We start from the raw sequence: 19,384 nt of genomic DNA, 5'->3' as shown, positions 1-19,384 counted from the left end.
AAATATGGGATGGAGTTTTTACAGGGGGCAGGGTGGGAGGAGGTGTAATCCAGATAGCTGTGGGAGTCAGTCGGTTTATAGTAGATGTCTGTGTTGAGTCGGTCGCCTGAGATAGAAATGGAAAGGTCCAGGAAGGGGAGGGAGGAGTCTGAGACAGTCCAGGTGAATTTGAGGTCGGGATGGAAGGTGTTAGTAAAGTTGATGAACTGTTCAACCTCCTCGTGGGAGCACGAGGCAGCGCCGATACAGTTATCGATGTAGCGGAGGAAAAGGTGGGGGGTGGTGCCAGTGTAGTTGCGGAAGATGGACTGTTCCACATATCCTACGAAGAGACAGGCATAGCTGGGGCCCATGCGGGTGCCCATGGCAACTCCTTTAGTTTGGAGGAAGTGGGAGGATTGAAAAGAGAAGTTATTCAGGGTGAGGACCAATTCAGTCAGTCGAAGGAGGGTGTCAGTGGAAGGGTACTGGTTGGTGCGGTGGGAAAGGAAGCAGCGGAGGGCTTTGAGTCCTTCGTGATGGGGGATGGAGGTGTACAGGGACTAGATGTCCATCGTGAAAATAAGGCTTTGGAGACCGGGGAAGCGAAAATCCTGGAGGAGGTGGAGGGCGTGGGTGGTGTCCCGAACATAGGTGGGGAGTTCTTGGACTAAAAGGGACAGAACCGTGTCAAGGTATGCGGAGATGAGTTCGGTGGGGCAGGAGCAGGCTGAGACAATGGGTCGGCTGGGGCATTCAGGTTTGTGGATTTTGGGCAGGAGGTAGAAATGGGCGGTGCGGGGTTGTGGAACTATGAGGTTGGAGGCGGTGGATGGGAGATCCCCTGAGGTGATGAGGTTATGGATCGTCTGGGAGATGATGGTCTGGTGGTGGGAGGTGGGGTCGTGGTCGAGGGGGCGATAAGAGGAGGTGTCCACGAGTTGGCGTTTGGCCTCAGCGGTATAGAGGTCGGTGCGCCAAACTACTACCGTGCCTCCCTTGTCTGCCGGTTTTTTTATTCCTTCCATACCAGACAATATTCTAGTAAATCTCCTCTGCACCCTTTCCAAAGCTTCCACATCCTTCTTATAATGCGGTGACCAGAACTGCACACAATACTCCAAATGTGGCCTTACCAGAGCTTTGTACAGCTGCAGCATAACCTCCTGGTTCCGGAACACAATCCCTCTATTAATAAAGGCCAAAACACTATGCCTTCTTAACAACCCTGTCAATCTGGGTAGCAACTTTCAGGGATCTGTGTACATGGACACAGATCTCTCTACTCATCTGCACTCCCAAGAATCTTACCATTAGTTCAGTACTTTGCATTCCAAATACTCCGTCCAAAGTGTATCACCTCACACTTGTCCACATTAAACTCCATTTGCCACCTCAGCCCAGCTCTGCATCCTATCTATGTCTCTCTGCAACCTACTACATCCTTTGTCACTATCCACAACTCCACTGACCTTAGTGTTATCCGCAAATTTACTAACCCACCCTTCTAAGCCCTCATCCAGGTCATTTATAAAAATGACGAACAGCAGTGGACCCAACACTGACCCTTGCGATACGCCGCTAGTGACAGGACATCAAGATGAAAATGTTCCATCAATTACAACCCTCTGTTTTCTTTCAGCAAGCCAACTACTGATCCAAACTGCTTTGTTTCCCACAATCCCATTCCTCCGCATTTTATATAATAGCCCACTGTAGGGAACCTTATCGAGTGTCTTGCTGAAATCCATATACACCACATCAACCAGTTTGCTCTCATCTACCTGTTTGGTCACTTGGTCAAAAAAGTCAATAAGATTCATTAGGCACGACCTACCCTTCACAAAACCGTGCTGATTGTCCCTGATCAGATTATTCTTTTCTAGATGGTTATAAATCCCATCTCTTATAACCTTTTCCAATACTTTACCAACAACTGAAGTGAGACTCACTGATCTGTAATTACCAGGGTTGTCTCTACTACCCTTTTTGAACAAGGGAACCACATTTGCTATCCTCCAGTCCTCAGGCACTATTCCTGTAGACAATGGTGATTTGAAGATCAATGCCAAAGGCTCGGCAATCTCTTCCTTTGCTTCCCAGAGGATCCTAGGATAGATCCCATCCAGCCCAGGGGACTTGTCTATTTTCACACTCTGCAGTATTTCTAATACCTCTTCCTTGTGAACCTCAATCTCTTCTAGTCTAGATGCAAGTATCTCTGTATCTTCCTCGCCAACATTTTCATTTTCTATAGTGAACACTGTTGAAAAATATTTATTTAGTGTCTCCCCTATCTCCTCTGACTCTGCACACAACTTCCCACTATTATCCTTGATTGGCCCTAACTTAACTCTCGTCATTCTTTTATTCCCGACATACCTATGGAAAGCCTTAGGGTTTACCCTGATCCTATCCACTAACAATTTCTCATGTCTCCTCCTGGCTCTTCTGAGCTCACTTTTTAGGTCTTTCCTGACTTCCTTGTAACCCTCAAGCGGCCTAACTGAGCTTTCACATTTTGTCCGAACATGAGCCTTCTTCTTCTCGACCAGGGATTCCACTTCCTTAGTAAACCACGGCTCACGCGTTCTATATCTTCCTCTCTGCCTGACAGGTACATACTTATCTAGGACACACAGGAGCTTTTCCTTGAATAAGCTCCACATTTTTAATGTGCTCATCCCCTGCAGTTTCGTTCTCCATCCTATGCTTCCTAAATCTTTCTTAACTGCATTGCAATTTCCCTTCCCCCAGCTGTAACTCTTGCTCGGTGGAGTACACCTATCCCTTTCCATCACTAAAGTAAACTTGACAGAATTGCGATCACTGTCTCCAAAGTGCTCACCTACTTCCAAATCTAACACCTGACCAGGCTCGTTACCCAGTACTAAATCTAAAAAGTGGCTTTGCCCCTTGTAGGCCTGTCTACATCCTGTGTCAGGAAGCCCTCCTCCACACACTGGACAAAAACTGACCATCTATAGTACTTGTACTGTAGTGATCCCAGTCAATATTTGGACAGTTGAAGTCCCCCATGACAACTACCCTGCCTCTCTCACTCCTATTGAGAATTATCTTTGCTATCCTTTCCTCTACATCTCTGGGACTATTCAGAATCCTACAGAAAACTCCCAGCATGATGACTTCTTTTGTTTCTAACCTCAGCCCGTACTACCTCAGTTGACGAGTTCTACAACAGTAATATTGTTCCTGATCAACAATGCCACACCTCCCCCTCTTTTACCATCTCTCTGTTCTTACTGAAACATCCAAATCCTGGAACCTGCAACAGCCAACAACCTGCTCTATCCATGTCTCCGTAATGGCCACAACATCGAAGTCCCAGGTACCAACCCACCCACCAGTTCACCCACTTTATTTCGGATGCTCCTCATTTTGAAGTACACACACTTCAATCCAGGTTCTCGCTTGCTAGTATCAGAAACTTTATTTTTGAACTCCCTACTCTCATCCTCTTCTGTACCTGTCCTACCATTTTGGTTCCCATCCCCCTGCTGTATTAGTTTAAATCCACCTTAATAGCTTTAGCGAATTTCCCACCCAGGATATTGGTACACCTCTGGTTTAGATGAAGACCATCCTGCTTGTAGAGGTCCCACCAACCCCAGAAAAAGCTCCAATTATCCAAAAACCTGAAACCCTCCTTCCTGCACCATCCCTGTAGCCATGTGTTCAACTCCTTTCTCTCCCTATTCCTCACCTCACTAGCACGTGGAAAGACCGAGGGGGAACATGATTGAGGTGCATAAGATTATGGGAGTTATGGACAGGGTGAATAGAGATCAGCTGTTCCCCTTAGTTGGAGGGGAGTCAGTCACAAGAGGGCATAGTTTTAGGCTAAGGGGCAGTAGATTCAGAAGGGATTTGGTTTAAAAAACCTTTTCGTTCAGCAGGTGGTCAAAATCTGGAGTGCACTGGCTGGGAAGGTAGTGGGGGCTGGAAATCTTACAACATTTATAAAAGATTTGGATAAGTACTTCAAGTATCATAAGATTCAAGAATATGGATCAACTGCAGGAAATTGGAATTAGTGTACTTTTAGTGGTAGTTATGTTGATCAGACTCAATGGGCTGAAGGGCCTTTTCTGCACTGTATGAATCTATGAACAGCAAGTCAGAGGAATTCTAAGGCAAGCAACTCCCCCCCCCCACCCCCTCAATTCCTCAAAGTCCATACATCATCTACCAGGCACAAGTCATGAATGTATTAGAAAACTCTGCTTGCTTGGTTTAATACAGTTCCAATAATATTCAGGAAGCATGACACCATTCAAGACAATGCTTTCTTGATGAGTACTTCAAGCATCACCTGAAACTTTCACTCCCCCCAGCATTATTCCAAAGAGGCAGTACTGACTATAGTTGCAAGATGGAATACAATAACTAATCAATGCTCTTTCAAATGACATCAAAATCTCTAATCTCTGACAACTAGAAGGATAAGGGTGGCAAGATTTAGGAGAACATAAGCCAATTCAAGTTTCCAACCAAGCCACACTTGATCCCGACTTGGAACCAAATCAACATTCCTTCACTGATGCTGGGCCAAAATGCTGGAAAGCTTTAAAAGCACTTTTGATGTGCAGAATTGCAGCAGTGCAAGAATATAGCTCACCCACTACCCTCTTAGGGAATATTAGGAACGGTGGATTTACATTCTAAGGCTAAATAAAAACTAAACATACAGCCTCATTATAATATGTAAAATGCTAACCTCCCTTGGCAAGGCAATATACTAGAGCCCAAAAACTGCACTACAGGGCTTAAGGTAGGGAGACACTGTTCGGGCAAGGGACTCAAGCCAAGTTAAGGTGTATTAAATTACAAGGTCATAGATAGGGAAAAAAACCTTTCCCCTGAGTAAAGGGTCAATAACTAGGGGTCATAATTTTAAAGTAAGGGGCAGATAGTCTATTGGGGGAACTTAATGGGTTCATTGTGGGATTGACATAAGCATATCTGTAATTGTGGCTGAAAAGGGTGCTAAAGGCAGGAACCTGTACATTTAAGAATTATTTACATTAACATTTCAAATGCCATTGCATACAAGGCTATGGGCCAAGTGCTGGAAAATAGAATCAAAGTAGATAGGTGCTCGATGACTGGTATAGGCATGATGGGCCTCTTTCCATGCTGTAAAAAAAACTCCATTATATTGTTTGGAATTACCAGGCTTCCTAAGATTTTCAAATGTTATTCTCTTTCTTTGCAGAGGGTAAAGTAAATGGTTCTATATCCGATACATATATTTAAGTAATTTTTCACAAAGATAAAGTTAGATGAGTAACTGAAACTTAAGATAGAGCTCATGTGAATAACCACTTTTGCAGGACACTAAACAGAACACTATTTACTTAAAACTTGATAATAATTCATCATGTTAATGGACTTTAGTTTCATGTCATATGAGGTGATAGAATAACTTGTATCAAAACTAAAACACTGACATTTCATATGCCTAACATGCTATAAAGAATATACGAAGCTCTATGGGCTACTCGTTACCAAGTTGGAAGTTGGATCTGATCATAGAGAACTTGATCAATGAGCTACATATGAAATAATCATATTGAAATGGAAATGTTTAACAGCACTTAGAATTATAGATTAAAAACTAAGCCAGTGTTTCAAACATTAAACAGATTTTGGCCAACAAGATATGCAGACATTTTTAAAAAATCTCTGCACAGTTCATCTTCAGAGGTATACTGGTAAGTAGAAAACCCATAGACTTGCCACTGAAAATGAAGGGCAACAGAGATCCTCAAAATAATCACTGCTGTATATCAGTAACATTTATTCATTTTTTATTTCTCACAAGATTACTCCTTCATATTGGAATTCTTGACTTCTTTTGTGTGTTGCTATATTTGACAACCCAGTTAAGACCAGTAATTTGTCATGCATGTGAAACCAGAGCCCCATTTCTTCTTAAATGTGTTATGAAGTACCATTTTACCTTTCATTGTCTCTTCAAAAGAACATGGCGGGACAGGAATTTCTTTCTTCACACTGACATCTGAGGAACTCACTGAAACACAAAGAATACATGCTGACCTTTTCAAAACTCAATTATCTCGTCCAGTATTCCCTTTGCCAAACATTATAAACTATCCATCCATACAAATGGCTCATTTAGTTCTCCATGAAGACTAAGCAAGAATCATGACAATCAATCAATCAATCAGTTTACTATTAAAAACAATTAATCAGATATTTGTATTCAGATATGGCCCTTAAAATCTTGGAATAATATTTTCCAAGGTCGCAGATTGTACTAGATGCCACAGAACAGTCCAAGCTCTTTGGCTTTGTGGCTTGATAAGATTCATACAGCCTCACAGGACACAGAGACAATATTCCTCTTAACTTGCAAATAATTTAAGCTCTATCTTTCAAATGACCTTAAGTTTCCTGAAGTAGGGTTTATTCACCAATAAATTTGGTTTAGCGCAGGTGGCTGGCCAGCCAGTTTTGTGATGCAGAGTTGTGCCAACAGTGCAAGTTCAACTCCATATTGGTTGAGGTTACCATGAAAGACCTTCCTTCTCAACCTCTTCCATCATTGAATCCCTACAGTATGGAAACAAGCTTTTTTGGCCTAAAAAGTCCACACCAACTATGAAAAGAAACCCACCCAGACCTATTTCCCTACCCTATATTTACACCTGACTAATGCACCTAACCTATACACCCCTGAACACTATGAGCAATTTAGCACGGCCAATTCATCGAACCTGTACATCTTTAGACTGTGGGAGGAAACTGGAGCACATGAAGGAAACCCACTCAGACACGGGGAGAATGTGCAAACTCCACACAGACAGTCGTCCGAAGCTGGAATGGAACCCGGGTCCTTGGTGCTGTGAGGCAGCAGTGGTAACCACTGAGCCACTGTGCTCCCCCCCCCCCAAAGTCATGGTCACCCTCAAATTAAACCACCACCCAGTTGTCCCTCTAATGAGGGAGAAGCCGGATGGTCTGGTGAGACTATGAAGGTTTTGCATTCACTAATGAAGCAACAGTACGGAAAAGAAGCAATTTTAAAATAAATGTTGTGATGATTCTAAACTAAGCAAGATAAGCTAACAGATAAGAAATCTCTCTCATAATCTACAAAGCCAGCTAGTGAAAGATAGAACTGGAGTCCATCTTTACAAAAGATTTATTTATAGAGTTTCATATGATAAACTTGCATCTCTTAAGCCAACAATATAGTTTCAGTATCTGTCATTTTCTAGGGGTTTAAGGAGATTCCCACTTAATGTTCATCACTTACATATAATTAAGCCCAATTCACACAAAAGTAACAAATTCATTTTTGTTTATACAGAAATAAGAGTTTAGATGTACAACAAAAATCTTAAAATGAGGTTGAAAATTTTGAATTCTTTTCAAAGTACTATATTGCAAAACCTCCTTCCTCCAGCTCCCTGAACAATTTGATTATGCATGCATTTCTTTTGTAAAACAACCTGACAGTTGATGATCTGCATCCACTGAATTGCATGGATATGGAGATGCCAGTGGTGGACTGGGGTGGACAAAGGTAAAAATCACAACACCAGAATGTAGTCCAATAGGTTTATTTGTAAGTTCAAGCTTTCAAAGCACTACTCCTCTGTCAGGTGGCTAGTGGGGCAGGATCATAGGACACAGCATTTATAGTAAAAGATCAAAGTGTCTTACAACTGACGCAATGTATTGAAGAAACCTGGATTGCTGTTAAGTATCTCATTTTAAGTGATTAAAGACAAGTTTCAATTGATTAATATGTAAAGTCACAGTCCTGCGATAACTTAAGGCTTTATTAGTATTTTAAAAAAGGTGACGTCTCAGCTCATTCAATTCAAGGTGTAAAGTTGGAGTTTGCCTGTATCCCAACCTTGAGTCAGACTGGCTCTATATCCAAATTAGGAATTTATAAATGTCACAGACTGACTGCCTTTTTCAAACAAAATAGAATGTATCTGCAAATGTATTGAACTTGGTTGTTCTCATCACCACTTCAAGTTGCATGGTCAGTCTGTAACATTTCTGAATCCCACTCTTTATATAGCATTACTGTTTCTTGTGGAATGATACACTATTACAAGCTACACAATTTTCAATGTGACCACACTGATGATTTCACTTATTTTTCTGACAAATAAATTGACATCTGCTGCCTCCACAACCACCATTGTTCGGCATTCAAAATACTTGTAACCCCTTACATTTTCTTAGCTTTCCAATGGATGATATTATCCATTTTCATCCAGAAGACAAAGAATGAAACCAATGCACAATATATTCTTTAGATAGACCACCATATGAAGCACTGCGGAAAAAGGGATTAATTTCATGTTCTTTGGGTCATCTAAGGATGGGAATTTAAGCACACATTTATCCAGAGTTTTGCTTTAAATACCAAAAATGCAACAGAGAGAAATTCCACAGACAAAACTCAAAACCAAAAGTATTAATTCGCTACTATCTATTCATGAAACTGTGACACTCCTGGAATGTCCCAGATAGAGATGTAAAGTAGCCTTAACTCCATACCATCCCTTTATTTTGGGACGCAAATAAATACTGTAAGCCCCTAAATTAGATGATTTTGGATCTCATGTCTCGATCACAAAGCCCAAAGATGAAACACCCATGTTTTGTGTCTTCCCATTTCCAATTCTGACCATATCAATAAGAATACACAATGCTTTGATTTGCAATTACTCCAGGTTTATTTAGCAGCTTCTGAAACCAAGTATTTGTCTTTAACTTACATTTAAAAACTTAATTCCTTAGCTAAAAGTTATTGCAAAAACATATAAATGATAACATATTTGTAAAAATGCCACCCTGTCATTTATATAAATGATTTGGATGTAAACATAGGAGGTATAGTTATTAAGTTTGCAGATGACACTAAAATTGGAGGTGTAGTGGACTGCAAAGAAGGTTATCTCAGATTACAATGGGAACTTGATCAGATGGGCCAATGGGCTGAGAAGTGGCAGATGGAGTTTAATTTAGATAAATGAGAGGTGCTGCATTTTGGGAAAGCAAATCTTAGCAGGACTTATACACTTAATGGTAAGGTCCTAGGGAATGTTGCTGAACAAAGAGACCTTGGAGTGCAGGTTCATAGATCCTTGAAAGTGGAGTCGCAGGTAGATAGGATGGGGAAGGCGGCGTTTGCTTTGCTTCCTTTATTGGTCAGTGTATTGAGTATAGGAGTCGGGAGGTCATGTTATGGCTGTACAGGACATTGGTTAGGCCTCTTTTGGAATATTGCGTACAATTCTGGTCTCCTTCCTATTGGAAGGATGTTGTGAAACTTGAAAAGGTTCAGAAAATATTTACCAGGAAGTTGCCAGGGTTAGAGGATTGGAGCTAAAAGGGAGAGGCTTAATAGTTGTGGTTCTGTTCGCCCAGCTGGAAATTTGTGTTGCAGACGTTTCGTCCCCTGTCTAGGTGACATCCTCACTGCTTGGGAGCCTCCTGTGAAGCGCTTCAACTCCTGTTCCTCCACAGAAGCTTCAGAACTAGAACAACGAGCACCCGAGCTACAAATCTTCTCCCAAACTTTGAAGAGGCTTAATAGGCTGGGGCTGTTTTCCCTAGAACGTCGGAGGCGGAGGGATGACCTTATAGAGGTTTTACAAAATTATGAGGGTGAGAATAGGATAAATAGACAAGGTCTTTTCCCTGGAATGGGGGAGTCCAGCACTAGAGGTTTAGAGTGAAGGGGGAAAGATATAAGAGAGACCTAAGGGGCAACCATTTCATTCAGAGGGTGGTATGTATATGGAATGAGCTGCCAGAGGGAGTGGTAGAGGCGAGTACAATTGCAACATCTGAAAGGCATCTGGATAAGTATATGAATAGGAAAGCTTGAGGGATGTGGGTCAAGTGCTAGCAAATGGGACTAGATTAGGTTAGGATATCTTGTTGGTGTGAACGAGTTGGATTAAAGGGTCTGTTTCCATGTTGTACACCTCTATGATTCTATGACAATTGTCCTAATCTCCAACATTGTTTTACATTCCAATCTGCAAGGACTTTTTCAGTACAAATCCACCAAACTGAAAGCTGATTTTCCCTGATTTAGTGCCTCATAATAAATGCCAAACTCTCCAAGAACCTAACCCCCTTTGTTTTGCCTCTCTAATTGATTTATCCTCAGTTTATTAGCAGCCATGAAGACTTTTGCTTCTCATCCTGTTCTACAGTCTTTGTTTCATTGTGTAATCTGTTCAAGTTACAACCATTATTTAACTTCTCTGACTTTCCAGATGCCAGCTACAAGATCTCCTAGTTTCATTACAGCTCTTTCTCTGATATTCAATCGATTTCCAACGAAATCGATTGATCAGTACCTGTACTGTGTTTTTCTACTATCCACTCATTCCATTTTTCTGAGCCCCAAATGTCAACTCTCTTGCTCCTCAGAGGCTGCTCAACCTGCTGTGCTTTTTCCAGCGTGACACTTTATCAACTCTGACTTCTTCAACATCTGCAATCCCCGCTATCTCCCAACTTAATTTCTTGACCAGAATCCTGAATATTTAGGAAATTTTATGTTTTTCCTGCAAATTCCACAATTGTCTCATTTCTCCTCACCAGACATCTATGTAATGTGCTGCCTGAATATCGAGTCAAATCAACTGGCCTTGGACTGTGTCTTGTGTGATATCATAAGTCTCAGTACCATTATCCAGTCCTTGGTCTACTGCATCGTATTTTTTAAGCCTCTCATCACAAGCACAAGCATTTGAGATACAAGGTCAGCTGCTCAGTCTTTTGTAATTGATCAATCTTATCTAAAATACCCATTTGGCCTTACTCAGCACTATACTAAGACTCAATCAGGTCAAAGTCTTACAATGTGTGAAATGAAAGTATTTTGACACCCCATAATGTTAAATCCATAGTAACTACGTCATTAAAGTAATTGCTTATGACATGACATGGCAGGTATCTTTGACACTTTTTTGTAATTCAGATTTCAACAATTCCACCAACTTGAGCTATTTTGTTTGAATACTGTTCATCAATGTACTTTATTTTTTAGCAGGACTTTTAACTCCTGGCAATAAGGATCAAAATTACATTTGAAACATACAGTCAGAGTTGTATAGCACAGAAACAGCTCCTTAGTCCAACTCGCCCAAACCGACCAAATATTCTAAATTAATCTAGCCCCATTTGCCAGCATTTGGCCCATCTCCGTCTAAACATGCCCTATTCATGTATTCATTCAGATGCCTTTTAACGTTGCAACTGTACCAGCCTCTACCATTTACCTCCAGCAGCTCATTCCATAGACTCGCCACTTTCTGCATGAAAAAGTTATCCCTCAGGTCCTTCCTAAATATTTCTCCTCTCATCTTCAGCCTATGCCCTCTGTGTTTGGACTCCCCTACTCTGGGAAAAAAAACATGACTATTCACCCTATCCATGCCCCTCATGATTTTATCAATCTCTATAAGGTTACCCCTTATCCTCCAACGCTCCAGGGAAAATAGCCCCAGCCTATCCCTATAGTTCAAACCATCCACCTAAGCAATATGCTTGTAAATATTTTCAGCAGCCTTTCAAGCTTAACAACATATTTCCTATAGCAGGAAGACCAGAATCGAATGCAATATTCCAAAAGGGGTCTATAAAACTGCAACATGACTTCCCAAATCTGATGCTCAATGCACTGACCAATAAAGCTTAAAAAATGTGTTGCTGGAAAAGCGCAGCAGGTCAGGCAGCATCAAAAGAACAGGAGAATCAACATTTTGGGCATAAGCCCTTCTTCAGGAATGAGGAGGATGTGCCAAGAAGGCTAAGATAAAAGGTAGGGAGGAGGGACTTGGGGGAGGGGCATTGGGAATACGATAGGTGGAAGGAGGTTAAGGTGAGGGTGAGTCTGAGGGTTGGGACTGAGAAAAGGTGGGGGGAGGGGAAATTAGAAAGCTGGAGAAATCTGCATTCATCCCTTGCGGTTGGAGGGTTCCTAGGCGGAAGATGAGGTGCTCTTCCTCCAGGTGTCGTGTTGCCATGGTCTGGCGATGGAGGAGGCCAAGGACCTGCATGTTCTTGGCGGAGTGGGAGTGGGTGTTAAAGTGTTCAGCCACGGGGCGGTTGGGTTGGTTGGTCTGGGTGTCCCAGAGGTGTTCTCTGAAACGTTCCGCAAGTAGGCGGCCTGTCACCCCAAAGTATAGCAGGCCACATCGGGTGCAGTGGATGCAGTAAATGATGGGTATGGAGGTGCAGGTGAATTTCTGACGGATATGGAAGGATCCTTTGGGGCCGTGGAGGGAAGTGAGGGAGGTGGTGTGGGCGCAAGTTTTGCATCTCTTGCAGTTGCAGGGGAAGGTGCCAGAAGTGGAGGTTGGGTTGGTGGGGGGTGTGGATCTGATGAGGGCGTCACGGAGAGTGGTCATTCCGGAACACTGATAGGTGTGGGGAGGGAAATATATCCTTGGTGGTGGGGTCTGTTTGGAGGTGGCGGAAATGACGAAGGATGATATGATGTATCCGGAGGTTGGTGGGGTGGTAATTGAGGACCAGTGGGGTTCTGTCCTGGTGGCGATTGGAAGGGAGGGGTTCAAGGGCGGAGGAGATGTGGTGGAGAGCATCATTAACCAAGTCAGAGAGGAAATTGCGGTCTTTGAAGAAGGAGGCCATCTTGGTTGTTCGGTATTGGAATTGGTCCTCCTGGGAGCAGGTGCGGCGAAGGTGAAGGAATTGGGAATATGGGATGGCGCTTTTACAGGGGGGAGGGTGCGAGGTGGTCTAATCTAGATTGCTGTGGGAGTTAGTCGGTTTATAGTAAACGACCGTGTTGAGTCGATCGTCCAAGATAGAAATGGAGAGGTCTAGGAAGGGCAGGGAGGAGTTTGAGACGGTCCAGTTAATTTGAGGTCAGGGTGAAAGATGTTAGTAAAGTGGATGAACTGTTCAACCTCCTCGTGGGAGCACGAGGTAGCGCCGATACAGTCATCGATGTAGCGAAGGAAAAGGTGGGGGGTGGTGCCAGTGTAGCTGCGGAAGATGGACTGTTCCACATATCCTACAAAGAGGCAGGCATAGCTGGGGTCCAAGCGGGTGCCCATGGCTACTCCTTTGCTTTGGAGGAAGTGGAAGGATTGGAAAGAGAGCATGTTCAGAGTGAGGACCAGTTCAGTCAGTCGAAAGAGGGTGTCAGTGAAAGGGTACTGTTGGTTTGGCGGGAAAGGAAGAAGCGGAGGGCTTTGAGGCCTTCGTGATGGGGGATGGAGGTGTATAGGGACTGGATGTCCATAGTGAAGATAAGGCGTTGGAGGCCGGGGAAGCGAAAATCATGAAGGGGGTAGTGGGCATGGGTGTTGTCCCGAACGTAGGTGGGGAGTTCTTGGACTAAGGGGGACAGGACCGTGTCAAGGTATGCAGAAATGAGTTCGGTGGGGCAGGAGCAGGCTGAGACAATGGGTCGGCTGGGGTAGTCAGGTTTGTGGATTTTGGGCAGGAGGTAGAAACAGGTGGTGCGGGGTTGTGGGACTATGAGGTTGGAGGCGGTGGATGGGAGAACCCCTGAGGTGATAAGGTTATGGATGGTCTGGGAGATGATGGTTTGGTGGTGGGAGGTGGGGTCATGGTCAAGGGGGCAGTAGGAAGAGGTGTCCACAAGCTGGCGTTTAGCCTCAGCAATATAAAGATCGGTGCGCCAAACTACCACTGTGCCTCCCTTGTCTGCCAGTTTGATGATGAGGTTGGAGCTGGAATGGAGGGCTGCACTTTGCGAGGGTGAGAGGTTGGAATGGGTGAGAGGGGTGGACAGGTTGAGGCGGTCAATGTCGCGGCAGCAGTTGGCTATGAAGAGATCGAGAGCGGGTAAGAGGCCAGCACAGGGTGTCCAGGTGGATGGGGTGTGTTGGAGGCAGGAGAAGGGGTCGTCAGAGGGTGGGTGGGAGTCCTAATTGAAGAAGTAGGCACGGAGGCGAAGGCGGCGGAAGAAATGCTCGATGTCTTGCCATGTGTTGAATTCGTTAATCCAGGAGCGTAGGGGGATGAAGGTGAGGCCTCTGCTGAGGACTAATCTTTCATCCTCAGAGAGGGGGGAGGTCTGGAGGGATGGTGAAAATACGGCAGGGCTGGGAGCTAGAACTGACCAATAAAGGCAAGCATACCAAATGCTTTCTTCACTACCTTGTCGACCTGTGACTTGACCTTCACAAAACATTCTCCAGGGCCCTACCATTAGTGTATAAAGTCCAGCACTGATTTGCCTAACCAAAATGCATCATTTCACCTTAAATAAAACTCCATTTTTGGCCCACTGACCCATCTGATTAAGGTCCCAGCGTACTCTAAGATAACAAAGAACAAAGAATACTAAAGCACAGGAACAGACCCTTCAACTCTCCAAACCTGCACCAATTCAGATTCCCTATCTAAACTCTGACATCTATTCTAAGGATCTGTATTCCTTTGCTCCCTGCCCATTCATGTATCTGTCTAGATACATCTTAAATGATGCTATCGTGCCTGCCTCTACCATCTCCACTGACAATGCATTCCAGGCACCCACCACCCTCTGCGTAAAGAACTTTCCATGCATATCTTCCTAAAACTCTTTCCCTCCCATCTTGAACACATGCCCCCTCATAATAGAGTCCCCCACGCTAGGAAAAAGCTTCTTGCTATCCACCCTATCTATACCTCTCATGATTTTGTAGACCACGATCAGGATGCCCCAACTTCCAACTTTTTAATAAAAATAATCCTAATCTACTCAACCTCTCTTCATAGCTAGTGCCCTCCATACCATGCAACATCCCAGTGAACCTCTTCTGCACCCTCTCCAAAGCATCCACATCTTTTTGGTAATATGACGACCAAAACTATACGCAGTATTCCAAAGGTGGCCGAACCAAAGTCTTCTACAACTGTAACATGATCTGCCAACTCTTGTACTCAATGCCCTGTCCAATGAAGGAAATGTCTGTGTTGCCACCTACAGAGTACAACAGATCTGAACACCCAGATCTTTCTGTACATCAATTTTCCCCAGGGCTTTTCCATTTACCATATGGTTCATTCTTGAATTGGATCTTCCAAAATGCATCACCTGGCATTTGCCCAGATTGAACTCCATCTGCCATTTCTCCACCTAACTTTCCAATCTACTTATACCCTGTTGCATTCTCTGACAGTCCACTTCACTATCTGCTTCTCCACCAATCTCACTGTCATTTGCAATCTCCTCATCCAAGTCATGTATAAAAAATTACAAAGAGTAGAGGTCCAAGAACAGAGCCCTGTGGAACACCACTCACCACTGACTTCCATGCAGAATACTTTCCTTCCACTACCACTCGCTGTCTTCTGTCAACCAGCCAATTCTGTATCCAGACAGCTAAATTTCCCTGTATCTCATTCCTCCTGACCTTCTGAACAAGCCTACCATGGGAACCTTATCAAATACCTTGAAGTCCATATACACCACATCCACCATTCGATCCTCAACTTGTCTAGTAACATCCTCAAAGAATTCAATAAGATTTGTGAGGCATGACCTGCCCCTCACAAAGCTATGCTGACTGTAATTAATCAAGCCATGTTCTTCCAGATGGTCATAAATCCTATCCCTCAGAATCCTTTCTAGAAACCTTGTAGATGACAGACAAGAGACTGACTGGCCTATAATTGCGGGAATTCCCTTATTTCCTTTCTACAGCCATTTCCTCATCAATCTACTTTGTCACTTCCTCAATAATTCTATTAAGTTGGCAAGACATGAACTACCCTGCACAAAACCATGTTGCCTGTCACCGATAAGCCCATTTTCTTCCAAACAGGACTGGATCCTATCCCTTAGTATCTTCTCCAGCAGCTTCACTACCACTAATGAGAGGCTCACCGGTTTTTAATGACCTGGATTATCTCTGCTATCTTCTTAAACAAGGGACAACATTAACAATTCTCCAGTCCTCCGGAACCTCACCGGGTTCAAGGATGCTGTAAAGATATCTGTTAAAGCCCCAACTCTTTCCTCTCTCACTTCCCTCAGTAACCTGGAATAGATCCCATCTGAACTTGGGGACTTATCCACTTTCATGCTTTTTGGAATATCCAACACTTCCTTCCTCCTTATGCTGACTCGGCCTAGAGTAATCAAACATCTATCACAAACCTCAACATCCGTCACATCCCTCTCCTCGGTAACACCGATGCAAAGTACTCATTCAGAATCTCAGCCATTTTCTCTGACTCCACGCAGTCCTCCTTTGTCCTTGAGTAGGCCAATCCTTTCTCTAGTTACCTGCTTGCTCCTTCTATACAAATAAAAGGATTTTCCTTAACCTTATTTGCTATATATATTTCATGACCCCTTTCAGTTCTCTTAATCCTTTGTTTCAGATTGGTGCTACTATCCCCATATTCTTCCAAATCTTCAACTGTTTTGAGTTGCTAGACCTTATGTGTGTTTCCATTTTCCTCTTGGCTAGCCTCACAATTTCATCTGTCATCCATGGGAATATAATCTTGCCATTTGCTTCCCTCATTTTCACAGGGACATGTCCTTCCTGCACTATAATCAACCTCGCTTTAAAAGCCTCCCACATATCAAATGTGGATTTACCTTCAAACAGCTGCTCCCAATCCACATTCCCGAGCTCTTGCCAAATTTTTCTATAGTTGGCCTTTCCCCAGTTTAGCACTCTTCCTTTCGGACCACTCTCTTCTTTGTCCAGGAGTATCCTAAAACTTACGGAATTATGATCACGATTCCCAAAGTTATCCCTACTGAAACTTCAACCATCTGGCTGGGTTCATTCTCCAATACCAGGACCAGTATGGCCCCTTCCGGAGTTGGATTATTTACATACTGCTCTGGAAAGCAGCAGGCGCACAGAGAGGGGAGCGGGAAGGTAAGTGGAGACCAGTTTAAATTACGTTTTTCTTTTCGCAGTCTGTGTTTTTTTTATCAACTAGGAGCGGGAACCCAGAAGTCGTCAACAGAGATTCCTGGGAAGGTAAGACGTTTGAGTGGAGAAGGACCGCGTTAAGGAACTGGAGCTGGAGTTGGATGAACTGAGGATTATTCAAGAGGCTGAGAGGGTGATAGATAGAAGCTACAGGGACATAGTTATACCCGAGAACAGAGGTAGCTGAGTAACAGTTAGAGGTGGGAAGGGGAGGAAGCAGGCAGTGCAGGGATCCCCTGTAGTCGTTCCCCTCAACAATAAGTATACCGCTTTGGATGCTGTTGGGGGGGGGGGGGGGGGGGGTTGGTGGTGGAGAAACAGCCTAGCTGGGGTAAGCTGCGATGATGGGTCTCTGGCACAAGGTCTGGCTCTGAGGCCCAGAAGGGAAAGGGGGAAAGCGCTAGTTATAGGAGACTCTACAGTTAGAGGGACAGACAGGTAGTTCTGTGGACATGGGCGAGACTCTCGGATGGTTTGTTGCCTCCTGGGTGTCAGGGTCTGAGACGTCTCGGACCGTGTCTTCAGAATCCATAAGGGGGAGGGTGTGCAGCCAGAAGTCGTGGTGCACATTAGCACCAACGACATAGGTAGGAAGAGGGGTGGGGAGGTCATTCAAGAGCTCAGGGAGTTAGGCTGGAAGCTAAAAGCTAGGATAGACAGAGTCATCATCTCTGGGTTGTTGCTGGTGCCACGTGACAGTGAGACAAGGAATAGGGAGAGAGTGCAGTTGAACACGTAGCTGCAAGGATGGTGTAGGAGGGAGGGCTTCAGGTATTTGGACAATTGGACTGCATTCTGGGGAAGGTGGGACCTGTACAAGTAGGACAGGTTGCACCTGAACCAGAAGGGCACCAATAACCTGGGAGGTAGGTTTGCTAGCATTCTTCGGGGTGGTTTAAACTAATTTGGCAGGGGGATGGGATCCGGACTTGTAGTCCAGCAAGTAGGTTAGCTGTTTTTCAGGATGTCCAAGAACGTAGGGAGGCTGTGGAGAAGGTAGCACTGACAGGGAATACTTGCGGACACAGAGACAGGCTCAATTGTGTATACTTTAACGCAAAGAGTATCAGAAATAAGGTGGGTGAGCTTAAGGCGTGGATCGGTACTTGGGACTACGATGTTGTGGCCATCACGGAAACGTGGATAGAAGAGGGACAGGAATGGTTGTTGGAAGTTCCTGGTTACAGATGTTTCAGTAAGATTAGGGGGAGTGGTGGCGTTGCTAATTAGAAATAGTATAACGAATGCAGAAAGGCAGTTCGAGGGGGATCTGCCTTTGGAAGTAGTATGGGCTGAAGTCGGAAATAGGAAAGGAGCAGTCACCTTGTTGGGTGTTTACTATAGGACCCCCAATAGCAGCAGAGGTGTGGAGAAACAGATTGGGAAACAGATTTTGGAAAGGTGCAGAAGCCACAGGGTAGTAGTCATGGGCGATTTCAACTTCCCAAATATTGATTGGAAGCTCTTTAGGTCAAGTAGATTGGACGGGCAGTGTTTATGCAGTGTGTCCAGAAAGCTTTTCTAACTCAGCATGTAGATTGTCCGACCAGAGGGGAGGCCATATTGGACTTGGTAACGAACCGGGACAAGTGATGGGCTTGTTAGTGGGTGAGCAGTTTGGTGATGGTGACCACAATTCTGTGACTTTCACCTTGGTTATGGAGAGAGATAGGTGCGTGCAACAGGGCAGGTTTTACAATTGGGGAAAGGGTAAATACTATGCTGCAAGATAGGATCTGAGGAGCATAAATTGGGAGCATAGGCTGTCAGGGAAGAGTGTCATTGAAATGTGGAACTTTCTCAAGGAACAGATACAATGTGTTTTTGATATGTATGTACCGGTCAGGCAGGAAAGAGATGGTCACGTGAGGGAACCTTGGTTGATGAGGGAGGTTGAATGTCTTGTAAGGAAGGAGACGGCTTACATAAGGTTGAGGAAACAAGGTTCAGACAGAGCGTTGGAGGGATACAGGATAGCCAGGAGGGAGCTGAAGAAAAGGGATTAGGAGAGCCAAGAGAGGGCATGAAAAGTCTTTGGCGGGTAGGATCAAGGATCAAGTATGCGAACGTGAGAAATATGAGAATGACAAGAACGAGGGTAGGTCCGATCAAGGACAGTAGTGGGAGACTGTGGATTGAGTCGGAAGAGATAGGAGAGGTCTTGAATGAGTACTTTTCTTCAGTATTTACAAATGAAAGGGACCGTATTGTTGAAGAGGAGAGTATGAAACGGACTGGTAAGCTAGAGGAGATACTTGTTAGGAAGGAAGATGTGTTGGGCATTTTGAACAACTTGAGAATAGACAAGTCCTCCAGGCCTGATGGGATATATCCTAGGATTATGTGGGAAGCAAGAGAGGAAATTGCAGAACCGTTGGCAATGATCTTTTCGTCTTCACTGTCAATGGGGGTGGTGCCAGGGGACTGGAGAGTGG

At 44.2% G+C, this 19,384-nt stretch overlaps 1 protein-coding gene across 3 annotated transcripts in view; it reads right to left on the bottom strand.

Annotated features, from left to right (window-relative positions):
- The window catches only part of nfat5b (nuclear factor of activated T cells 5b), a 240,308-nt gene that overhangs the window by 35,808 nt on the left and 185,116 nt on the right, over positions 1-19,384 (bottom strand). For all 3 annotated transcript variants that reach the window (XM_060838016.1, XM_060838013.1, XM_060838014.1), the window contains exon 11: positions 5,963-6,034. In XM_060838016.1, the coding sequence (XP_060693999.1) occupies positions 5,963-6,034 (72 nt within the window). The remainder of the gene's footprint in view (positions 1-5,962; positions 6,035-19,384) is intronic.

Source organism: Hemiscyllium ocellatum, chromosome 17 (assembly GCF_020745735.1).
Source record: "Hemiscyllium ocellatum isolate sHemOce1 chromosome 17, sHemOce1.pat.X.cur, whole genome shotgun sequence".
In the NCBI taxonomy this organism is placed as follows: Eukaryota; Metazoa; Chordata; class Chondrichthyes; order Orectolobiformes; family Hemiscylliidae; genus Hemiscyllium; species Hemiscyllium ocellatum.
The sequence above is the reverse complement of the archived record's forward strand: the minus strand, read 5'-3'. Positions and strand labels throughout refer to the sequence as shown.